This window comes from Terrapene carolina, unplaced genomic scaffold (assembly GCF_002925995.2).
Source record: "Terrapene carolina triunguis isolate 2854851 unplaced genomic scaffold, T_m_triunguis-2.0 Scaffold95, whole genome shotgun sequence".
Classification (NCBI taxonomy): domain Eukaryota; kingdom Metazoa; phylum Chordata; order Testudines; family Emydidae; genus Terrapene; species Terrapene triunguis.
Window position 1 is genome coordinate 53,360,753 of NW_020664446.1, and position 23,530 is coordinate 53,384,282.

A 23,530-nucleotide genomic window follows, 5' to 3' on the forward strand; every position below is an offset into this window, starting at 1 on the left:
GGGACAGGGAGCAAGGAGGGTCCTGGGGGGGCAGTTAGTGGGGGGGGTCTCTAAATGGGGTGGTCAAGGGACAAGGAGCTGGGGGGGGTTGGAGGAGTCAGGAGTTCTGCGGGCGGCTGTCAGGAGGCAGGGGTGTGGAGAGGGGTTGGGGGAGGCAGGGAGCGGGGGGGTTGTATGGGTCGGGAGTTCTGGGGGTCCTGTCAGGGGGTGGAGAGCAGTTGAATAGGCATGGGAGTCCCGGGGGTCTGTCTGGGGGCGGGGGTGTGGATAAGGGTCGGGGCAGTCAGGGGACAAGGAGCAGGGAGGCTTAGGTAGGGGGTGGAGTCCTGGGGGGCAGTTAGGGGCAGGGGTCCCAGGAGGGGGTAGTCGGGGGGGACAAGGAGCAGGGAGGGTTGGGAGTTCTGAGGGGGGAAGTCAGGGGGCGGGAAGTAGGAGGGAGTGGATGGGGGTGGGGCTAGGGCAGGGCTCCCTGGGTGCACACCCAAATGAAATGGGCTGCGCACGCCTATGCTGACTACAAAGGAATGGTGCCACTCAGGAATCCTGGATTCTATGACAGGCTCTGAGGAGAGTGTACTCTAGCCACCAGAATCCATTCTTCCCATCTCCACCCTTAAAGGCTCAGCCCTTCTGCCCTTGGCCCCTCCAGCCTATCCCAGTCCTAATCTTCCCAGCCCCTGCATCCACCCTCAGCTCCTTGACCCAGTCACAGCCACTATCTACCTCCTGCCCCCACATCCCAGGTTCTTCTCCTCCTCCTCTCAGTCTCTCCTCACTTACAGCTGTAACTGTGGAATCAGTATCCTTAAGTGGAGTCAGCTGCTGGGGCTATGCAGATTTCCTCAAAGTTCTGGTTTGTGTTTGTTTTAAATAAGACTGGCTAAAAATTTTCTAGAAGTGCCTGCAAGAGTGACAAAAATCCTAGTCTCTCACTCTGGCAGGGCCAAGGTTTCTGCAGAGGCCGCAAGCTCTATTTTTGAAGAAGAGAAATTTAAGAGTAACCAAGCTGTGGTAGCTCCAAAGTTGGCCATGGCATGGCATGGGGCTTTGAGAATGCGCTAAAATAAAATAATAATAATTAGCTCTTGTACACTGCTTTTCATCAGTGGATCTCAAAGAGCTTTACAAAGGAAATCAGTATTGTTATACCCATTTTACAGATGGAGAAGCTGAGGCACAGAGCAGTGAAGTGACTTGCCCAAGGTCACGCAGGAGGCCAGTGCAGGGCTGGGAATGGAACAGAGGCTTGCTGAGACCCAGTCCAGGGCTCTATACTGTAGGCCACACTGTTTATAAGATGACGGTGGGGAGAGGGAACTCAAGGCACTGAGAGGAATACAGAACACCCCAGGGTAGGGCGGGGGAGGGAAACAGTACCTTAATTGAGGCAGGAAGAAGTTTGGACTATAACACAGATCGCTACAGAAAATAAAGTTTTGAGAAGATTATTTAGTGCTTAACACTCCTCCCTCTGCCCACATCCTCCCATGTGTAAGAGACTGACAGTCACTGGTTACTGGGAATTACAGGTGCTTGAATTGTATGTACATCATTCTACTAAGATCACAATAACAATATCTGTTTTTTCTTTTTACTGAGTTCAAACAGGACTCTAAGACATTTTCTCTAAAAAGCTTTCCTATACTGCAGCATCAGCCATTTCACTGTTTCATAATCATGCATCCCACCTTAGCTTTAGGCGTCTTTTTTTCATCTTGGAATTGTAAACAGTGTTTAAAGATCTCAGAACAAGGAGTTTATATTCAATCTCTTTAAGCCCTGGGGCTGTAACTATTTACTTATTATGGTATTAAGACAGTTGGAATTAGAAGGCAATATTTAATCTCTAATTGATGAGTTCAAATGGCTTCCACCTATGGGGCTCTATAATTAAATACAGTGATTTCTAGCTCACTTAGTTTTATGGATGATTTTTTTCCCCCAAAAGTCCGTTTGTTCATATAAAGCATGACAGACCAATGTATGCCACAGAATACCTGATAATATCATCTCAAGTTTCAATGATATTCAGACACTAAGCTCCAATAGCTTTAGTAAACTTTTTTCAGTCAGAGAACAAATGGGAACCCCAGTGAGCAGTACAAGTACCACTCTTAGGTTGATACTAGCTTAAATTATCAAGATTAGTATACTTCTAGGCTCAGAGATACTAACTCATTGTGTTTTAACCTGGGAGTATTTAGCCAGTTGCCTCTTTGCAGACAAGGATGCTGCATGCACTTTTTCATCACTCTTAAGTTGTACTAGGATCCCTGCATTTTAGCAGCTTTCTTTACCTCAACAGACAGCATGTGTGTATAACTGTGACATAACTGCTTCCTCAAACAAGACCTACAGTCAATTAAAAATACCCTGAGTGGGCTAAGTGTAGGAGTAGAGAGGTGGTGATCAGTAATAGTTATAAAGCTCTCCTTTTAACCTCTAGGACCTGGGTTCACCTCTTCCCAGGGTCGCTTCTGTAAAATGAACTGAAATGAGGAAGGGTCTCTCACTCTGGATTTTCCATCCCATCCACTTGCCATTAAAAAATAAAGCAACATGGTGAATCATGTCACAATCACTGAAATACACTGGCTGGAGAACTGGTGCAAAATGACAGTCATGAATGTCCATAACTTGCTTTGAGTTCTCGCAAGATAATTATAACTTTTCAGTCATTCATCGTTTCATCTTGAAAGCCAGGATTCCGTGCAAAATATTTTCCCCTATAAAAACAAGTTGGCATTATTATAATTGTTTTTACTTTTAGCAGAGTGTCATCACTATCTGCTAGGAATGATTTCACCAGCCTTGGAATTCCAGCCATTCTGATGAGGAAGGAATAGTATATTGAGCTTATAGTTTTCAAACATCTTCCCGGCTCATCTGGAATGTTAGTCTGACCTTTGTAGCTCTACACATACAAATTCACCTTTGATTTTTATTTATTTCACTAGCCTTCAGATCTCCAACTCCCAGTGCCATTACAAGAAATACTAGATTGAACATATAAAATGTAAAATTCACAAGATGTGCCAACAGACTGACCCAACTAACCCATATCCTGTTAAAAAAACAACTCTCATAATGATTCAGTCACTCAACTTTTAAACACCCTGTGCCTGTCCAATAGCACAAAAGAAAGGATAAGCTTTGTTATTTTCTCTGATATATGGAAATAGGGAAACTACTCATATAACTGCTATTACAAAAAGTTGAGTCCTTGCCTCCACAGGACTTAGCTAATTCTCACCTTCCTACTCACATTCAGGGTTGCAGTTAGGCTCAACAAACAATTTTCTCAGGGGAAAAAAAAAAAAAAAAAAAAAAGACTAGCTTCCAAAGTAGCAGGGCATAGGTTCGCTTATTTAGGCTCAGATACTTTACTCTCTTAGACCCTATATTGGTCTGTGCACTGACCTATGCACTTGTTCTGCATGTTCTGAATTTAAAATACCACTGGAAAGAAACTAACAAATGCAATTACCACCTGAGGTTTTTTGATCCAATGCATCATTATTGTTAGTTGTCATAATAGTTTTCTGGTAGCAAACACAATTTATTATTAGTAGTAATCATTTACATTGTGATAGCACCTAGAGGCCTCATACACGTCAGGACCCCATTGTTCTAGGTACTGTACAAACATCTGGTAAATGAGAATCGTTGCTCCAAAGAAGCAGTCCTCACACTTGACACTGTCCTCACACTTACACACAGGAAGATACAGTTCCTGCCCTGGAGAGTTTACAGCTTTAGGCCTCGATCCTGCAAACACTTACATATGAGTAATTTTACACATGTGAGTAATTCTATTTGATCAAAGGAGTTAAAAGGAAAGATCTCCTTTATCTTTTACTGTTCTCAATTATCTCACTGCTTTGTGGAATAAAAGATTGGCCTATAGATTGCTCTGTACTAGTCTAAAAAATCCAGGCACTGTCCTAGTCTAAAAAATCACAGATGAAAGAGAGCTAGGTATTTCCTGCCACCTAGTGTCGTTCATAGAGAACAACAATCCTCACTTCTTGTAAAAAGGGGTTATGATATTTGAAAAAATGATTTCTGTTCAACACCAGGAGATGTGCAAAGTATGCTTTTCCCAGAGGCATCAAACAAGGCAATCAGCTAGCATCATAACAGTGCTTTGAGGGATTAGCATGGATTAGTGGCCACCCGTCTGGTTTGAAGTACAGCCTCTTATTAGTAATGGCCCACATAAGCTAGATCCTCATCTGATGTAAACTGGTGTAATTCCATTGAAATCAATATCAATTTATGCCAGATGAGGATCTAGTCCCATACTTTCATTCTGAAAAACAGACTCGGTCATCTTGCACAACCATGCTGATGGCAGGCTTGTATAAACCTTCTTGGGTTTGGTTTTCTAGGGAGAGATTACATATACTGTAACACTGATGGGTATTTTGATCTGAGGGTAATTGCTGATAATAGTCTCTTAGATCCCAATTCAGCAAAGTGTATAAGCACATGCCTAACTTTAAGTACATGAGTAGTCCCATTGACTTCAAAGGCATTAGTCACATGCTTGAAGTTAGAGAGGTTTTTATGGAACCTTGATGAATCAGAGCCTTAACATATACATAATTAAATAGACTCCCAAAGGTGCCCAGAGGTTGGGATGGGCACAATTTTGTTTAGAGTACTAGGAATCTGAATAAATAAATTACAAAAACTAGAAAATGCCTTATGGTATGTACAGACACAATAGTTAGATATTTTAAAAGTGAATCTCAGACTTTGGAAAGGTGTCAGATTGACAACTCAGGGAAATGAACTCTTATTTATCCTTGGTACAGCCTTAGTACTGGCAGTTGATAGTGCAAGCTTCCTCACATTGCCACCAATGTAATCCTTTTTTGAGCTAGTGAAACCACTTCTACAGGACAAAGAATAGTTTGATATCTATTCAATTTATAGCTGCTAATTAGAACCAATTGTGCTGATGGTTTTGGCAACGTATATTTCTTGATTCTAAGAACTGGGCTAAGATCAGAAATTCATTCCACATAGGAAAAAGATCTGTATTGGCTTTTGGCTCTTCAGTAATATAAATTACTAGAAGCAAAGAGGACAGATGTCTCAATGTGAACTTCACAATCCTGGGTTGCCTAATTACGTAATGCCCTGGCATCCTATTGACTGCCCTCACAATGCCTATCTCTAGTTTCTTTATTCTAGAGTCTCAACCACTGCAGCTGAGGAGGGGAAATATTGCTGCACACTGTTTTGTTCCTTTTTTTTTTTCTGCAGAAGAAACTTATGACAAGGGTGAGATTTGGAATACTGTGGGGCCAGCTAAAAGGCTGCAAGTGGCAGATGGGCATGATGAACAAATAACTCCCTCCAAACACCTAATCTTCTTCAAGGCATTGGCATCTCCCAATGCCTCAGTGTGCTGCAAATCCTGCTAATAGTCTCCACTGTCTCACCCTTGCATGCGGTGGGCTGTAGAAAATGAAGTCAGAGAACCAAGTCGCTACAATGGGAGTGTGGCTCTGTAAATTAGGGCTTGTCTACATTATCCGCTGGATCGACGGTCTCCTGCCTGTAGTGTCAATTTATATCCAGAAATGTAGTCTCCAGTTGCTACCACATTAAGTAGCAGCAATATGTTGTAGAGTGACTACAATAAATTGCCTTTGGTCTAAACTCTATTATTTTCTAACACATATGTTAAATATAAACTCTCTTGCATCTGAAACCTTTTTGGGGGTTGATTCATAAGATGTTAAAATATCTCCTTGTGATTATTCTCAAGCTCCTACCAGTGGAGGGTGCTTTCTGCCAGGGTTATCACAATTTGCATTTTCCTCTTTTTTTCTCTAACATATCATGAATGTTCTGAATGTCGGCTCTGAATTCCTCCTGCCCTCTGGGGGACACTATGCTCCTGTAGTATCCATGGAATAATATACATAGACAATATGAAGATCTGAAATAAGTGCATTGTGTCCAGAGACACATGCAGGGCCTGATTTTCAAAGTGTGCATTTTAAGTCTGCAATTAGGGGCAATGATGCACAAAGACAGAATTGCAAAAGAAGTGCTCAGGTCAATGGAAAATAAAGGCATCCCTCTGCCCAACTGAACACCTAATTTAGGGCTCAAACCTGCCAGCAATGGCTTATGAAACTCATTTACTTTAATGGGAGTCCTGAGTACTCAGGGTTTGCAGGATTAGGTCACCCAGGACCCTAACTGAGCACCCAGTCTATCATCAGATTTCCCAGAGATGTTTTAGGTATCCTCTTCTCTGTGCTCTCATCTCTATTATAGGAATAGATTCACTTTTCCTTTAAAAAAATTATGGGGGGACCTTGTTCTCCTTTGTGGGACAGCAGTAACTCCCATTGGCTTCAATGGGAATTATTCCTATCCAGTAGTGAGGGAATATGGACTGGCATATGTAACTAAAAACAAAATTAGTAGAAGTTTAAAGCTTTATTGTTAATGATGTTGAGACCAATGATGAAAGTTCCTTTAAACAGCCTAAAATATGTCAGCTATTAGCTGGGTTATGTCACATCTATACCTTCCCATGCAGGGCTGGCTCCAGGTTTTCTGCCGCCCCAAGCGGCGCAAAAAAAAAAAGCGGCGGCGGCGCGACCGCGCCGCGCCACCCCCCGGTGGCAATTCGGCGGCCAGTCCTTTGCTCTGAGAGGGACTGAGGGACCCGCCGCCAAATTGCCGCCGAAGACCCGGACGTGCCGCCCCAATAGCGGCCAGAGTGCCGCCCCTTGGTATTGGCCGCCCCAAGCACCTGCTTCTTTAGCTGGTGCCTGGAGCCGGCCCTGTTCCCATGAGAGCTTTTTGCCTCTCTTAGCCTCTGAATTTAAGATACCTTCTCTTCTCTCTCAGAACTTTAGAATGGATGAGGATACTGGAGTTTTGGGATTTATAGGCAGATTTGGCAGACTTTTCTTATTTACTTAAACTGCAAGATGTAAAGCATCCTTGAAGCACACTTGCTAAGACTACAATATGTTTATTTGTTAACTGAATTAAGCATGAGTTACTAGGATGGCTAGGGATAGGATTTTTTATTGGTAAGTATGTTTAGATTTTTATGTCCTTATTGTTTAATTTGTGCAATCTGGGTTACACATATTTGGTCATGGTTGGTTTTGGAGGTTTGCGGTCGATTTGCTCCACTTGTAACACATTAATACAAAGGAAATTTAAACAACAGTTAACACATTTTCTAAGTAAATTTATAATCAAATATACCCCTCACTAATTGGATTTGCAGGGAATGTGGAGCAAAGCATTGCAAACAAAGTGCTTTTCAAGAATACATCATTCCTTACACATGGAAGAAAGTTTGAGAAGCTCGATTCATGACCTTACCTATTTTGCAAATATACTCGCACAATTTAATAGACTGTCATACCTTAAAGCCATCTCTCATTTATTTCACTAACACATATAGGTGCACAGAGGGTCTAGCATTCTTAAACCCTGTTATCAATATTCAGGTGCACATAAGTTCCCTTGTTGCTTATTGGGTGCACAGATTGTGGTTTGCAGATGCATTTCAGATGCCTCGCATTGGGAAATTTAGATCACTTTGGTTTCTTGTTCACCCCCTTCTTTCTCCTCTCCTAAGTCCCTTCCTTCTGACAGCGTCTTCTAAGCAGAATACAAACCCAACATAATTCAGAAGTCACAATATTAGGGTGGGTTTGAAATTAGGTAGAACAAGTTCACTCATTTCTAACATGGCCAACAGAATTTGGTCCTTTGTGTGTAAAAAGGCCTTGCATTTTCTGCATAAAATGCTACTGGACATTGGTATGGACCCTTTCACCTTTTTGAAATCACCTTACCTGGCTGGTAGACAGAGGGCCTTATGCTAGCAGTAGTGACAACTCTTGGTTTTGGAGCAGGAACTGGACTTTCACTGTAGCCTGAGGAAGAAGCGGTACCCTGGGAAACCGGTGTTGATGTATAGGACTGGCCCGTACCTCTAAAAGCAAAGCAAAGCTGTGAGCAATTTTCCAGATATCAAGAGCCACAGATTAAGAAATCAAGAGATTTGTCAGCTTCCATACCACCCCAAGGGATGCTTCCTTAACGGCACAGAGAGAAGAATGTGAGATTCATTAACCTTTGTAGCCATCATAGGTGATGAAGGCAGCCAGTGCAGCCCCCATCACTGGCATTTTAATGACTGCTTTAAAAACAAATTTAATGAGCGAAAAAAGAGCCTGCTGTCAGTATCTTTAACACTGGCACCTTTACAGAATCAATCCCTTTGGTTGGGAAAACTAGCCAAATAGGAGACCTAATCAATCTCTAGTTTTGGGTGTGACCAACTGCAGGAAGATCCCATTTAGCAGGGGTTGATCATTTCAGACGTCAGGGCTAGGCATCTGAAAATGAGATTCTTGGTCCATTTGCCTAGTGCCTACAAAGAGGCTTCCTGGTCTCATTGAAATCAGTGGGAGTTTTGCTACTGATTTAAATGGGAGCAAAATCAAACAAAATTCAGTGATTTATACTAGTGCTATGAGAACTGGTAACCCACCTCTTTTCAGTGGAACCAAGCACTTGGCCTTTAGAAAGCAGAAAGAAAAATATATCTCATCTCTGAAACTAGCCCCTTTCTAGGTCTAGGCTGAGGTTATAATCTATTCATTTATTTTTCTAATTTTTAAGTTTGGAGGGTCCCAAAAGCCTCTGATTCTCAATCCAGGAGCATAGGGGAGAGATCATGTAAGTGGAAAACTCTTTGAAAGATTCCAAATAGCAGCAGTGAGGGATTTCAATGAGGAAAATCACCCCTGAGGAGTTTATCTCCACACATAGGTGCTGGAACTAGGGGTGCTGCCACACCCCCTGGCTTGAAGTGGTTTCCATCACATACAGGGTTTACAGTTTGGTTCAATGGCTCTCAGCACCACTATAAAAATTGTTCCAGAACCTGTGCCTCCAGCACTTTCTTATGGTTCAGGTAATAAACCTGAAGGCATGTCTACACTTACTGGGGATCGACACTGCTGCGATCGATGCAGCGGGGGTCGATTTAGCGGGTCTACTGAAGACCTGCTAAATCGTCCACAGAGTGCTCCCCGGTCAACTCCGGAACTCCACTGTAACGAGAGGAGTAAGGTAAGTTGACAGGAGAGCGTCTCCCATCGACGCAGCATGGTGTAGACACCGCAGTAAGTCAACCTAAGCTACGTTGACTCCAGCTACGTAACTGGAGTAGCGTAACTTAGGTCAACTTACCCCAGTAGTGTAGACAAGGCCTCAGTTTGATAACAGTAAACAACAGAATTATTTGCAGCTTGGATTTACTGGTCTTCACACTTGCAAACTTTTTACTTTAATTAAATGAGCTGAATGCAATTTAGTCTGGAGAACTGAGCACTGGACTTGAAGCAACATCCACTTACCTCAGAGAGGTCTTGTGAGGCATACATTAACTAAATATTGCAACGTCCTATCAGTATACTGGGATATAAGATCAATTTTTATTAGGACAGCCAGTAAAATAAGTAGGAATAAGAATTTCTGGTTCCCAGGCCTATGCTCAATCCATCTCCTTGACCATGCTGTTTTTAAGAAACATATAAAATATTTGATTACCTCAAAAGTAGATACATTTCACTGAAGAACATTTTACATGGCAAATATTTTGCCCTACTCTACTTGTGCTATAAGACCAGATTATCAAAAGTGTGGATGCAGCTGTGTGGGTGCACAAATTCAGATACATTCACACAATACCTTATTTGTGTACACACACCCAACCTCTAATGTTTATATTTAAATCAGTTGTTAACATGGGGATTAGTGTGCATGCACGTAAGTACATACACACCTATACTTTTTTGTGGTCTTGAATGTTGCACAAGTGTAGGTTTGGGGGATTTATTTTATTAGGTGCTTTTAAAGGGAAACAAGATGCTGGGGGAGAGATGTCTGAGCCATGGGAATCAGTGAGAGGAAAAGATGAAACCAGATACATGTATCCTCCTTCCCTGCTCCCACTGCAGTTGCAGAGGAGTGTCTCCAGGGGAAGGGTAGAGCTTGTGGCTGGCTTCAGTGGCTTGTCTTCAATTGTTTGACAGAATAAGAGCTCTCAGACAACTTCCATGGTTCTTTGATTCTGCAGCCCCTAGAGCTCACTCTAACATAGGGTGACTTCTCTGGTTCAGGTGCAAGAGTTCAGGGATGTTCTTGATACCTCAGAAGAAGTCCCAAGAGCTACAGTGGTACCAGAAGGATCTACAGCTGTCCACTTGCAAATGTTCAGCTATATCTACTCAAGCAATCTGGTCATCAGGAGATGATTTCCCTGCTCTACCCCAGACCATGCTTGCTGAACAGTGTTTACAAACAAGGGCTGCTGCCCATCCCACTCCTCACATGGTTCTTCCAGATGCTCTATCAGATTACTTGGCCATGTACATGGTACTCCAATCACTTAGCTCTAGGTCTCCTTCCACTCTGCTGAGCAAGTAGCCTCCAAGCAGGTAAAGAGCCCTTGTTCCTCTATGTACTGCGGAAGAGGGAATAGGCTGCAGACTCTCCAGTTTATTCAAGCCCCAATTCTACCACTACCAGAGAGTCAGGGATCAGATGAGACAGAAAACTTGCCTTGGGAAGGAGTAAAAAGGAAAACAAACAAAGGAAAAGAAGAAGCGCAAGAGGAGAAGAGGCAGAAGTCAGCAGATGTTGAGGTTTACGCTCTGCAACAAGCACAGCAATCCATACAGGAAGAGTAATTAAACCCTTGCTGGGGCTAAACAGTTCCCTTGCTTTCCTCAACGCCATGCTTGCTTTACAAACTCCTATTTTTTCCTTCAATCCTACTATTTCATTGAGCCTCACACGAGGAGGATCCCCCAAGGCCTAGTTCAGACTCTTATCCACATCTGCTGCAGGATTTAGGGGTTCTGACCATTGAGGCCTTGTCTACACTAGAAAGGTTTTGACAGTAAACATAAAAGGGTATAGTATCAGGGGTAGCCGTGTTAGTCTGTATCCACAAAAACAACAAGGAGTCCGGTGGCACCTTAAAGACTAACCTCGCAAACCCTTCTATTGGAGACACAACTTATACTGGGGAAAAAGACAGCTTTTGCCCATCTAGCTTATACCAGTTCTCTGAATAAAATAAGAAATAAGACTTTTCCCCCCGATATTACTGTGTTTACACATTCCTAAGTGTCCTAGCTATGCCAACGTAACTTAAGTGTAAACGTAGCCTGAATTTGGTTCCATTGTGCCATGGAGAATATGAGGTGTTGATTTTGACAAACTATTCTCATGAGTTTGTGTTTACTGTGGACTCTGCTGTATTGTGCCACAATTTTGTAACTATGAAAGATGCTCTCAACAACACATGAAACTGTTCATATTTACAGTTATTTCCTGTTGCTGTCCCCTCTTTAGTGTCTTATGCCAATAGCTGCCAGCTGCACGGGACTTCAGTTGGAGAACAGTGAGAACTCACACAGAATCATTGCTCTTTTTTGTATTCCAGACAGAATGACTAAAAAACCCCAACCTAAATACCTTATAAACAGTGTCCATTTAATCCAATACTGACACCAATGTTTTGAAATGTAAGAGCTTACGGGACTCTGTTTCAGTGGCATCCTGAGGTTACTGGAAACAATTCAGTGATAGATTTGGCCTTATGTGATGATTTCAAAAGGTGATCGGCTAAAATATACACTATCTGAAGATCTTTTATTACTTTAAGCCTTATTATTCAAAGGGGAAACAGTTACACAAGAAATCAGTGCAACATACTTACTTTTAAAGAATCTGATCAACACTTGCTATGTAGTGTAGGAGATTATAAATTACATTTATTATAAAACCATATCTGAAATTCTAATGTACCTGCCATTGCTGAGTATGTTCTAATCTCAAACACCTGGGTTCATTGGTAAAGACCCTTTTTAGGACTCTAAATTTGCAAAATGCATTAGGACTGCTTGTTTGTTACTCATGTATTTCTCAATGTCTATAGCACTTTGAAACACTGCCCTAGATTTCCTTGTACTTCTAGGAAACTGGTGTCTGCTAGAGAGAAAATAAATTGTAGTAAATAAAAAAATTGTCTCCAAACAAACAAAAAACAACAGCACCACTGAGTTCAATAACTAACTATGGAACTGTTTAAAAAGACAACCAAAGTGGGGATGCAGATTAGATTTAGCAATGGAGAGGAAAAGACTCCTGTAAGAGAAATAAAGCATTGAGCTACATCATTAAGGGTTTTAGTCAAGCTAAATCAGCTTTGGAAAGATTTACCAGCTGTAATTTCTGCCACAGAAAGTAAATAGTGGTTAAGCAGGTGACAAAAGATATCCTGAGGACTGAAGATGGTTTAAAGGAACAGTAAAATGATAACATCTCTGAAAGGCACTGAAAGTGCCCAATCTTAACCGAATAGATCTGTAACAGACAATAACATGTGAGAGGCAATGAATTAAATACTACGTTTGAAAACTATTAGTCATCAGGAAAAGAAGAGAGGAGACATTTTTAATAAGATCACTTTTAGGTTAATAGTTCACTAGAAGTCTACTAGTAGCATTAAATTGGTGTGTTAAATACTTTAATGTGTAGTAGCTGCAAAAGATAATATTTTATACCTCTTTTTTGACTGGTAGCTGATGGAGGTGGAAGAATGCCGGTTGAAGCTAAAATAAGACAAAAGTTTGTGTTTTTATGCAAAAGAAAATGTCATTTGAAATTGAGAACCAAATATATCAGGATAATTAGGGTATCTTATCCTACAATGAGTTTCCTTATGAAAAGGAAGTACATACTATATTCAATAAGCAGTATGTTGAGGCACATTAAAATACATGACATGCACTACTTTTCATCTGGGTTACAAAAACAATGTTTAACTGTTATTGAGCCAAATCCTGCTCATCTTACTCGGGCTACAAATCACACTACAGCCTTAATAAGGTGAGGACAATTTGATTCATTGACTAAAATGCCCCATAAATCACTAGCTCATACATTGGTGTTAATTCTTTAGTTGTAGGATTTTAGTTCTGCAATTAAAGAGACAGTTTGCTTTGACATTCACTAAATACTAACACAAAGGAAAAAGGTACATTTGCTTTGTTTCAGTGTCCACAAATCTGGATACTCCTAAGTAAGTTGCACAAAATCTTAGTAATGTGAACCTTGAATTGAAACATCACTTCTTAACTTGGGAGCTCAGCTCCACCTTAATTGTGGTGAGGCAAACAGCTGTCCCATAATAAAGAGAAGTGGCAACGTAAATGAAACCACAGCATCAAGCTACTACCCGCAACTTTTCCCTGATTATTTTCAACCCTGCGCTTTCCCCTGGTTATTTTCAACCCAAACAGCATTTTTCTGTTGGTGGAACTGTAAAGGATAAAAATACAGGGATCAGCCTACAGAGATAACACTTAAAAGTCTATGGAAGATTTGATCTTGTGAAATGATGGATGTATTTTTATAAAATGTTAAATAATGAATGACAACAGACTTGTCCATTGGATTCATGTCAAAGTCAAACTATATATTACGGGTGAAATCCTAAGTCTGTTATAATCAATAGGAATTCTGCAACTGTCTTCAATGGGGCCAAGATTTCACCCTATATCTCTAAAATGTTATTGAACTAGGTATTTAGTCAACTATACTTTAAAGTTTAAACCTTGTGAGGCTGTGAAAAAGGCTGTGAAAAAGTCAAGTTAACATTACAGGCTTTAAAATAAGGGGAAAATATGATCAATCAACAATTAATGACAGGCTCCAAAATAATTCTGTAATCCCTTCCCCTGAAAATATTTCTTCAGGAACACAGTGTGTTTTAACTGAAGGGAAGTCATTAAAGAAACTGATCTACTTCACTTAGATCAGATTTCATTAGTTAGGAACATTGATTAAGAAGTTCCATGCTCCCACACATATGTCTTGGGAGGTTTGTTTTAAGTATCCAGGGAAAATCCATTGGACTGGATTAGGCAACATGGAGAAATCTCACTCCCAGTGTAGCTGAGTAATTTTGTGCAAGAAGTTGAGGAAAAGGCTCTTCTAAGAGAAATTAGGCCTGTCCCAGATTTAAGACTGGGTTGAAAAATTCTATTAAACTGGTAGAATGGACTAGATCGTCCCACAACGGCAGCAGCAAAGTTATTACTACCAGCAACTTCTTTTTTCTCTGAAGTTAGGGAAAAGATTTTTTAAAATGGGTGCCCAAAGTTGGTTTCCTAGGTCCATATTTTAGCACCTAAGTAAGTTGCCTTGTTTTTAAATGGGAGCTGCTGGATGTTTAGTTTTTTGAAAGACCAGGCTTCTTATCTAGGTGCCAAAATATGGACTTAGGAGTCCAATTATAGGCATCCATTTTAAAAAATCTTTACCATGCTCCTGAATGGACAGTTTATAACAAAAGAAACAAGAAGGTTTCTATGTAAAGAGAAAGAATCCAACTCCAGCTACATTTCAGCCCTCTGACGACTAGTATGGAGTTCTATCCCTTCAGAGTCCTCTTCACCTGTGACTATCAGGAAACTAATTTTATATAGTTCATCTGAAGTTCCAGTTAGCTCTTCAATCTCCAGACCTGCTGCATTACTGCACCTTCTACATTTATGGGAGATCTGACCTGGGAGTGTACCCCTTGCCTGCTGATAACAATATGAGGCCTTAGAACTTTGTCACTTCTTGCTGTTCCATTTTGAGTGCAAATTAAGATTTCAGGGCACTAACATATCCAACTTCTTGGTGTAGCCCTCTCTGGATCCCCTGGCTTGGGCTCAGATAATTGATTGTGGCAAGCTGCAATTCTGAATATGCTAATTTAAATAATTATTTTTTTCAATGTTCAATTGTTTTTAAATAGCGTGAGGAGGGTATCATGGTCCATGATGCTACTGAGAAACAGAAAGAGGTAGTTAAGTGGTAAGGGAGTTTATATGTGCTCAAGGCAAACTCGCTTGCTCTCGTTTACTGATTAAGTTCCCAACCTTCAAACTGCTACATGCACTGGCAGACACTTTTGCCTATGTAGAATTCAGTGGGGCTGCACATGAGTAACTGTGCCTATCTATTTGGAGGAACAAGGATTTAAGAGTGCTTCCTAAGTCTAAATGAAAAGGGATGTGGATAGAAGGGAAATGGAAAAAGGATCAAATAAAACACACTAATCAGTTTATATTTAAAGGTTGAATTGGTTATGCAATTAATGTGATCACAATGGTGTCTAGATCTTTAATTACTAATTAGTTGTTGCTATATATATTATATTAAAATCTTATATAGTTAGCATGTGATTTGTAGTTTTGAGAGTGGTTACCTATAATTTTCCGGGCACAAATGGATACAGTTCATTTTGAACCAGAATATGTTAATCAAAAAGTTAATTGTGCAACTAAAGATTATGGAAAGTACCATGGAAAGTGAAAGACATCTAAGAGTTACCAATCTGTCAGAATAATTGTTACACAGGTATTCATGACAGAAAAATTCAATTATCATGTTTCAAATTGAAAAGCATCTTTGCTGGGATTTACAAAATGTTAGTCTGATTTCAGGGATCTACACAAAGGAGTAGTTGCAGTTTCTTGATGATCTACCTTTTAAAAAGTATATACACATAATCAGCTAAAGAGCCATTATGTGAAACCCCACCTTCATTCTTCCTGAAAATCCTAATTTCAGGAATTTTACATGACAATCTATAATTTTAAAGTTCTGTTTTTCAAAAGTTCTTAAATAGCTATTATTTAAATAATGCTCTATTTTAAAACCCCTTTAGTGCATATATACACGATAGGAAGTAATGCAGAAGAGCTAACACTGCTGCCATCATAGTCTTCTAGGAGAATATTTTTCTTTTATCATTTAGTTTTTATTAGTCTTTTTTTTAAACACTAAACTTTAAAAATCCTCCTGCACACAAGTCAATGAGAGTTTTGTCTAAGTAAGGATGGCAGGATCACACCCAAGGAATTTAACACACTAACACTGTTGTATTTAGATACCAAAATTGGAAACCAACAAAAACAAAAAACAAAATCTAAAAACTACCACTATTGTCCCTGAACCCGTACATTGAGATAGTAGGGGGGTCTTAGATCAGTGTGTTCTCATTACGATGTATGCTGGTACACTGCCAAAACTCAACAACCTAAGTTAAAGACAGTGTGTCATCTTTTAACATTTTGATCTCTGACACAAATTAACATTATGTACACCAAGTGGGCCTGATTCTCCTCTCACATACACCATGTCAATGGACATCAACGGACGTCAATGGACTTATTGCTGGTTTGCACCAGTATGAGAGGCTCCTGGTGCTTTGATTTGGTTTGTTGAGAGTCACAATACTGACAGTGAAGTTGATTCCAAAACACTATCGGACAAGCAAATGTGGATAAATTAAAAAGCGAAATAATAAAATAACAACATAATGATAACAAGCAGCCTATCACTGTATTCGTGTACAAATGTCTAGCATTAATGTGACACAATGTAAAAAGAAAGAAAAAGCTAGTTAGTCAATGACATTTCAAGAGAAACTATTATATTTTGATCTGGGAGTTTCTCAGCAAATTGTGTAATGCCAATTGAGCCCAAGAGTTTACAGCTTTCTGATTTATCCTGTGCTTTCACTCCAGAGCATGATACTGTTTAGGAGCATAACTTTATTGGACTGATTGTTACTTAAAAATAAATCAGGAAGATGGCAAAATAATAAAACATTCATAGGAAAAATTGAAGTTAAAAAAGATAATTGTCTGCAGTGCAACTACTCCTAGGATCTTATAGAAGGGATAGTGCTATCATACAGTGACCAGACATTTAGAATGGACACAGGCAATTAACAGCACCCCATCCTGTTCAGAGTCAGTTAAAGGTCCTTATTGACTAAGGCAGGCAGTTTCATAATCATAAAAACAAACTCTGAAGTGATTTTAACCAATTCCTTAAACTGGAGAACTGACAGTTTTAAAGCTTGGTGTCTTCTTTCTCTCTTTCCCTTCCCTGCATCAGAAACCTAGAAATAGAAATCAACAATGCACAACAAATCTGTCTTTTAGCCCAAGTCAACCAGTAGACATGCATTTCTTATCTAAGGTTAGGCAATAAAAACAAAGTGGTGACAACGTTACAAACTGAACCCAAAAAAAGAAACATGAAAAGTATTTGTGGTTTTATTTTTCTCCTTTCCCGCAATGTTGTTCATTTCCATTTAGATGAGATCCCTCTCATTATTTTCTTGGAGGAAAAGAGCTGGCACCAGTTTGTATGGAAAAGACAGTTACCTTTTCATAACTGGTGTTCTTCGAGATGTGTTGCTCATGTCTATTCCACAATAGGTGTGTGTGCTCGCCACGTGCACCAGTGCCGCAAGTTTTTCCCCAGCAGTACCCGTAGGGGGGGAGCGCCCCCCACGACCGCTGGAGTGGCACCTGCCTGGCGCGGTATAAGGGGAGCTGTGTGCTCCCCCCACCCTCAGTTTCTTCTTGCCAGACAACTCCGCCAGAGGGGAAGGAAGGCGGGATGTGGAATAGACATGAGCAACACATCTCGAAGAACACCAGTTACGAAAAGATAACTGTCTTTTCTTCTTTGAGTGATTGCTCATGTGTATTTCACAATAGGTGATTCCAAGCTATACCTTCTGGAGGTGGGTAGGAGTTCACAAGTTCTCGGGACGGAGTACCGCCCTGCCGAACCCGGCATCATCCCTGGTTTGGGAGACTATTGCATAGTGCGAGGTGAACGTGTGAACCAAAGACCACATGGCGGCCCTACAAATGTCCTTTATAGGGACGTGGACCACGAAGGCAGCCGATGACGCCTGCGCCTGAGTCGAGTGCACCCTCACAATGGGCGGCGGGGGGACACCCGCCAGCTCATAACAGGAGCGGATGCACAAAGTGATCCAGCTGGAAAGCCGCTGAGTGGAAATCGGCTGGCCTCTTGCGCGCTCAGCCGAGGCGACAAACAGTTGTGAGGACTTTCTGAATGGCTTGGTCCGCTCGACGTAGAAAGCCAGAGCCCGCCTCACATCGAGCGCATGGAGACAGCGCTCCTCACTAGTCACGTGAGGCTTGGGGCAGAGGACTGGTAGAAAAATGTCCTGACCCATGTGGTAGGCGGAGACCACCTTCGGGAGGAATGCGGGGTGTGGGCTGAACTGGACCTTGTCCTTATGAAAGACCGTATACGGCGGCTAGGAGGTCAGGGCCCTGACCTCCGAGACCCACCTGGCCGATGTGATAGCAACCAGGAAGGCCACCTTCCACAAGAGGTGAGACCAGGAACACATGGCTAATGGTTCAAACGGGGGCTCCGTAAGATGAGCCAACACCAGATTCAGGTCCCATTGTGGGACCAGGGGCTTAGAATATGGGTAAAGCCAGTCAAAACCCTTAAGGAACCGGCCGGTCATAGCATGGGAGAACACAATGTGTCCTCGCTCCGGGGAATGGAAGGCCGATATGGCCGCCAGGTGCACCCTGACTGACGAGGGCGCCAGGCCCTCAGGTGGAGGAGGTAATCAAGGATAAGCTGGATCGGGGCAGACGTTGGGGACACACCTTGGTCCGCCGCCCACCTAGAAAACCGAGACCACTTTGCCATGTAGGAGCGGTGAGTAGAGGGCCATCTACTTTCGAGGAGGATGCGCTGAACCTGTTCTGAGCATGTCCTTTCCTCGCCACCTAGCCACTGAGCAGCCACGCCGTAAGGTGAAGAGCTGCCAGGTTGGGGTGGAGGAGGCGCCCCTGGTCCTGAGAGAGCAGGTCCGGGCGGAGCAACAACAGCCACGGCGGAGCCACCGCCAGGCCCGAGAGGGTCCCATACCAGTGCTGCCTGGGCCACGCTGGGGCAATGAAGAGGACCCTGGCTTTGTCCGTCTTTATTTTCTCCAGGACCCTGCTGATCAGAGGGAACGGGGGAAAGGTGTAGAGAAGCTGGCCTGACCAGGATAGGAGGCATTGGAGATAGCGCCCTTCCCTAAGCCGCCCCCGGAGCAGAACCAGGGGCATCATCGGTTTTGTCGGGTCGCAAATAGGTCCACCTAGGGAGTTCCACACCTTTGGAAGAGCTGGTGGGCCACTTCTGGGTGTAGAGACCACTTGTGCTGAGAGGAAAAATCTCTGCTCAAGCGATCCACCCTCACGTTCCGGGCACTTGGCAGGTGAAAGGCTTTTAGGTGGATGTCGTGGGCTATACAGAAGTCCCACAGACTGAGGGCTTCGTGGCAGAGGGCAGAGGATCAGGCCCCGCCTTGCCTGTTGATATAGAACATTGAGGCCGTGTTGTCCGTGAGGATCCTGACTACCTTGCCCTTCAGGTGCTAGCGGAAGGCCATACATGCCAGTCGCACCGCCCTGAGTTCCTTGACGTTTATATGAAGGGTGAGGTCTTGCAGAGACCACAGGCCTTGGGTCTGAAAATTCCCCACATGGGCCCCCCAGCCCAGGTCCAATGCATCGGACACCAGCTCCAACGATGGGGCCCTGTCCCTGAATGGGACCCCTTCGAGCATGTTGCTTGGGGCGGACCACCACCGCAGGGAGGTGATCACCGAGTTTGGCACGGTGAAGACCTTGTCCATTCTGTCCATGGCCTGGGAGAACTTCGAGGCCAGCCAGAGCTGGAGGGGCCTCATCCTGAGTCTGGCGTGGCGGATCACATACGTGCACGCTGACATGTGACCTAGCAGCTGCAGGCAAGCCCTGGCTGTCATCACCGGGAACCTTGCGACCGAGTCGATGAGCCCTTTCAGGGTCTCGAACCAGTCTGGAGGGAAAGAGGTCCTGGCCGATGTTGCGTCCAGGAGCGCCCTGATAAACTCTATGTGTTGGACTGGGACTAATGTGGACTAGGTGTTGTTTATCAACAGGCCCAGGGCGGTGAATGTGTACAGGAGGAGTGCCACATGATCCCTAACCTGCAATCGGGAGGTGCCATTGACCAGCCAGTCGTCCAGATAGGGGAATATCTGAACCCCCCGGCGCCTGAGGTAGGCTGCTACTACCGACATGCACTTTGTAAAGACCCTGGGGGCAGTAAACGGACCAAATGGGAGGACCATGAATTGGTAATGATTCTGTCCCACCACGAAACAGAGGAAGCGCATGTGCCCTTCGAATATGTGGATGTGGAAGTACGCGTCCTGTAGATCGAGGACAGAGTACCAGTCCCCAGGATCCAGGGAGGGGATGACGGAGGCCAGGGAAACCATGCGGAACTTGAGTTTCACCATGTACTGGTTCAGGCCTCGCAGGTCCATGATGGGCCTGAGCCCCCTTTTGGCCTTCGGGATAAGGAAATACCGGGAGTAATACCCCTTGCCCATGAACTCCTTGGGCACCGCCTCTATCGCTCCTAGTTCCAGGAGCCACCCGACCTCCTGCTCGAGCAGAGCCTCATGCGATGGGTCCCCCAAGAGGAAAGGGGGCAGGGGTGGTTGGGCGGGGACGAGGTAAACTGAAGGGTGTAACCTTGGGAGATGGTGTTGAGGATCCATCGGTCTGAGGTGAGCTGCGATCCTTCCGTGAGGAAAGCACACAACCGGTTGGAAAAAGGGAGCTTTACTGGGGGTGGATCCCTGCTGAGAACTGGCGGGGTACCCCTGAGCGTCCCATTGAAAATGATTTTTACCCACCTGCTTGCCCTTAGAGGACCCAGGCTGGGGGGCAGGCCGAGACTGCCTTTGCGGGCGTTTTCTATAGTCCCGCTGCTTCTTATGGGCGGCCTCGTACTTCAGGAGGGCGGCCTGGGCAGGAGCCTGCTGCGGCTTGAACTTGAGTTTTGCTGGAGCAGGGAGAGGCCCAAGGTCTGGAGGGTCGTGCGGGAGTCTTTCATGCCGTGCAGCCTTGTGTCTGTTTCCTCAGCAAACATAGCCTTCCTGTCGAAAGGGAGATCCTGCATTGACGACTGCGCTTCGCTGGATAGCCCAGAGAGCAGGAGCCATGACGCCCATCTCATGGACACCGCCGAAGCCATGGACCATGCGGCCGTGTCCGCTGCATCCGAAGTGGCCTGCAGGGATGCCCTTGCAGCCGCTGCCCCTTCCTCCACAAGCTCCTTAAACCTCTTTTTATCGTGCTCCCGGAGGGAGTCCTCGAACTTGGGGAGGGATCCCCAGAGATTAAACTCGTAGCGACCCAGGAGAGCCTGATGGTTTGCTACTCTTAGCTGGAAGCTTGAGGACGAATAAACTTTTCTCCTGAAAGTATCCAGCCTCCGAGAGTCTTTGTTCTTTGAGGTCGGGGCTGGCTGCCCCTGCCGTTCCCTGTGGTTGACTGACTTGACCACTAAGGAGTTGGGCGCCAGGTGGGTATACAAATACTTGTGCCCCTTAGGGGTACAAAGTACTTGCGTTCCGCCTTCTTAGAGATGGGAGCCAACGAGGCTGGTGTTTGCCACAGGGCGTTTGAAATTCTTGCCACCCCTTCATGGAGTGGCAAGGCCACACTGCCCAGTGCTGAGGGGGACAGCACATTGAACAGCGAGTCTGAGGGCTTCTCCATCTCCTCTGCCTGGAGGTGGAGGCTTGCTGCCACCCTTTTTAAGAGGTCTTGGTGGGCCCAGTAGTCCTCCTGCAGGACAGAGGGGGGCGGGGCCACAATCAGCTCCTCCGGATGGGGCGAGGAGACCAGTGCAGTCGGACTCTGGGCACAGGTCCCACCAACTTCTTTCTTGGGTGTCTAGGGATGGAGGCTGACAGTGCTTCCGACACCCAGGCCACGGTCCTGTCAATATTCACTCCGCGAAGACGAGCGGTGCTGGGAGTCCCGGTTGGACGGCACCCATCCAGACAGTCTGGCCGGTGTCGAGGGTGATCCACATGGACTGAGCCCTGAACGGTTGCTGGGCAGTGAGCAGTGTTGGGAACGTTCCCTCAACTGAGACCGGTACTGGGCTGGCAGCGACTGCGGTGATCACAGTGGCGGCTTGCCCCTGGACTGTGGGGCTGACATTGGCGTAGCTTCGGGCACCAGCATGGACATGACGTACCTGGCCGCCTGGAGGGCTTCGCGCATAGATGGCATCCGGATATCCGGAGAGGTCTGCTCCGAAGGGGCTGGGCTACTCCGCTCAACATGAGTCGGAGGCTAGGGCCTAGTGGGGATCGAGGGCTACCCGAATGGGCCTAGCCTCTGTCCCAGACTTCCCTCGGTGCCATTGCTAAGAGGGAATCTTTCCGGTCTTCTTGGCGTGCCCCATGGAAGGGGAGTGGTGCCAACTGGTCGATGGTACTGGAGGGTCTCCGCGTACCGACGCCACGGTGCCAGGTACCAGTTCGGAGCGGTGTGCCGGGGTCGGGGCCAGCGCGATTCCATCAGGATGGTCCGGAGCCTAATGTCCCTTTCTTTTTTGGTCCGGGCCTGAACGACTTGCAGATCTTGCACCTTTCACTGATATGGGTTTCTGCCAAGCAGCGCAGACAGTCCACGTGCAGGTCACTCCTTGGCATAGAACACCTACAAGAGCCGCACGACTTAAATCCTGGGGCGTGGGGCATGCCCTGGCCCTGGCTCACTAACTAATTAAACTAACCGAAATAGCTAACTGACTACAGGTACTAATGAATGAACAAACAGTTCTGGGGACAAGCTGCAGCAAAGCTGGAGCTCAGCAGTTCCAACGCACCTTCACTGGCGGCAAGAAGGAACTGAGGGTGGGGGGAGCGCACAGCTCCCCTTATACCGCACCAGGCAGGCGCCACTCCAGAGGTTGCGGGGGGTGCTCCCCCCCTACGGGTACTGCTAGAGGAAAAACTTCCAGCACCGGTGCATGTGGCGAGCACGCACACTTATTGTGGAATATAAATTAGCAATCACTCCAAGAAGAACCTGTAGTTGGCCTCATGAGCAGTTAATATACCATGGAAGTAACAGGAAGTAAGTAACCTTACTAGTTACTTCCTACTCACTAGTACACACAGTCACCAATTTTGCCCTCAATTACACCAGGCTAAGCCTAATGCAGTTACACAGGTGTAAATGAGAGAAGAATTTGGACCACAGTCAAGAAAACACACATCAGATAGTTTTTGTGTCTCAGGATTTTAGATTCAGGTGATGCTCCCTTAGTTTTATTCATGAAGAGCAACTGGCTCATCCAACTAAGTCTGATTGCAGAGTCCAGCTCTGGGATTTTATAGACAACAGACTTACATTGCTTTTCAATGAATGAAGCCCTCAGTTGGAAGAAACAATTAACAGAGAACCTTGGGAACTGGGTTCTCCTGTAACTCCTACCTGGATCAATCCATCCTTCCTGGTCTTATCCCTACTTAGTAGATACTGTGCCTGAGACAGGATTGTGGTGTCAGTCTGAGTGGGCAGTTTTCAGAAATCACTGACCTGCTATAAAAAATTGTTGTGAGAAATCTTTCTTAAGCCATCACATTTTTTCTGGATTTCTTTCCCTCTCGTTCTGATGGATTTATCAGAGACTGTATACACAAACAGAAGTTTTATATCCTACCTCTCTCTCGCTGCTGACTGATGCCTCACAGCCC

The 23,530-nt window shown here is 44.4% G+C and overlaps 1 protein-coding gene across 1 annotated transcript in view; it reads right to left on the bottom strand.

The window, feature by feature from the left end:
* Positions 1 to 7,122: 7,122 nt before the first annotated feature.
* LOC112113530 (LIM domain-binding protein 3) overlaps positions 7,123 to 23,530 on the bottom strand; it is a gene marked incomplete at its 5' end in the record, with an annotated part of 78,856 nt that continues 62,448 nt past the window's right edge. Inside the window, 3 exons of the mRNA XM_026651090.1 lie at positions 7,123 to 7,175; positions 7,851 to 7,990; positions 12,642 to 12,689. Of these exons, the coding sequence (XP_026506875.1) occupies positions 7,123 to 7,175; positions 7,851 to 7,990; positions 12,642 to 12,689 (241 nt within the window). The remainder of the gene's footprint in view (positions 7,176 to 7,850; positions 7,991 to 12,641; positions 12,690 to 23,530) is intronic.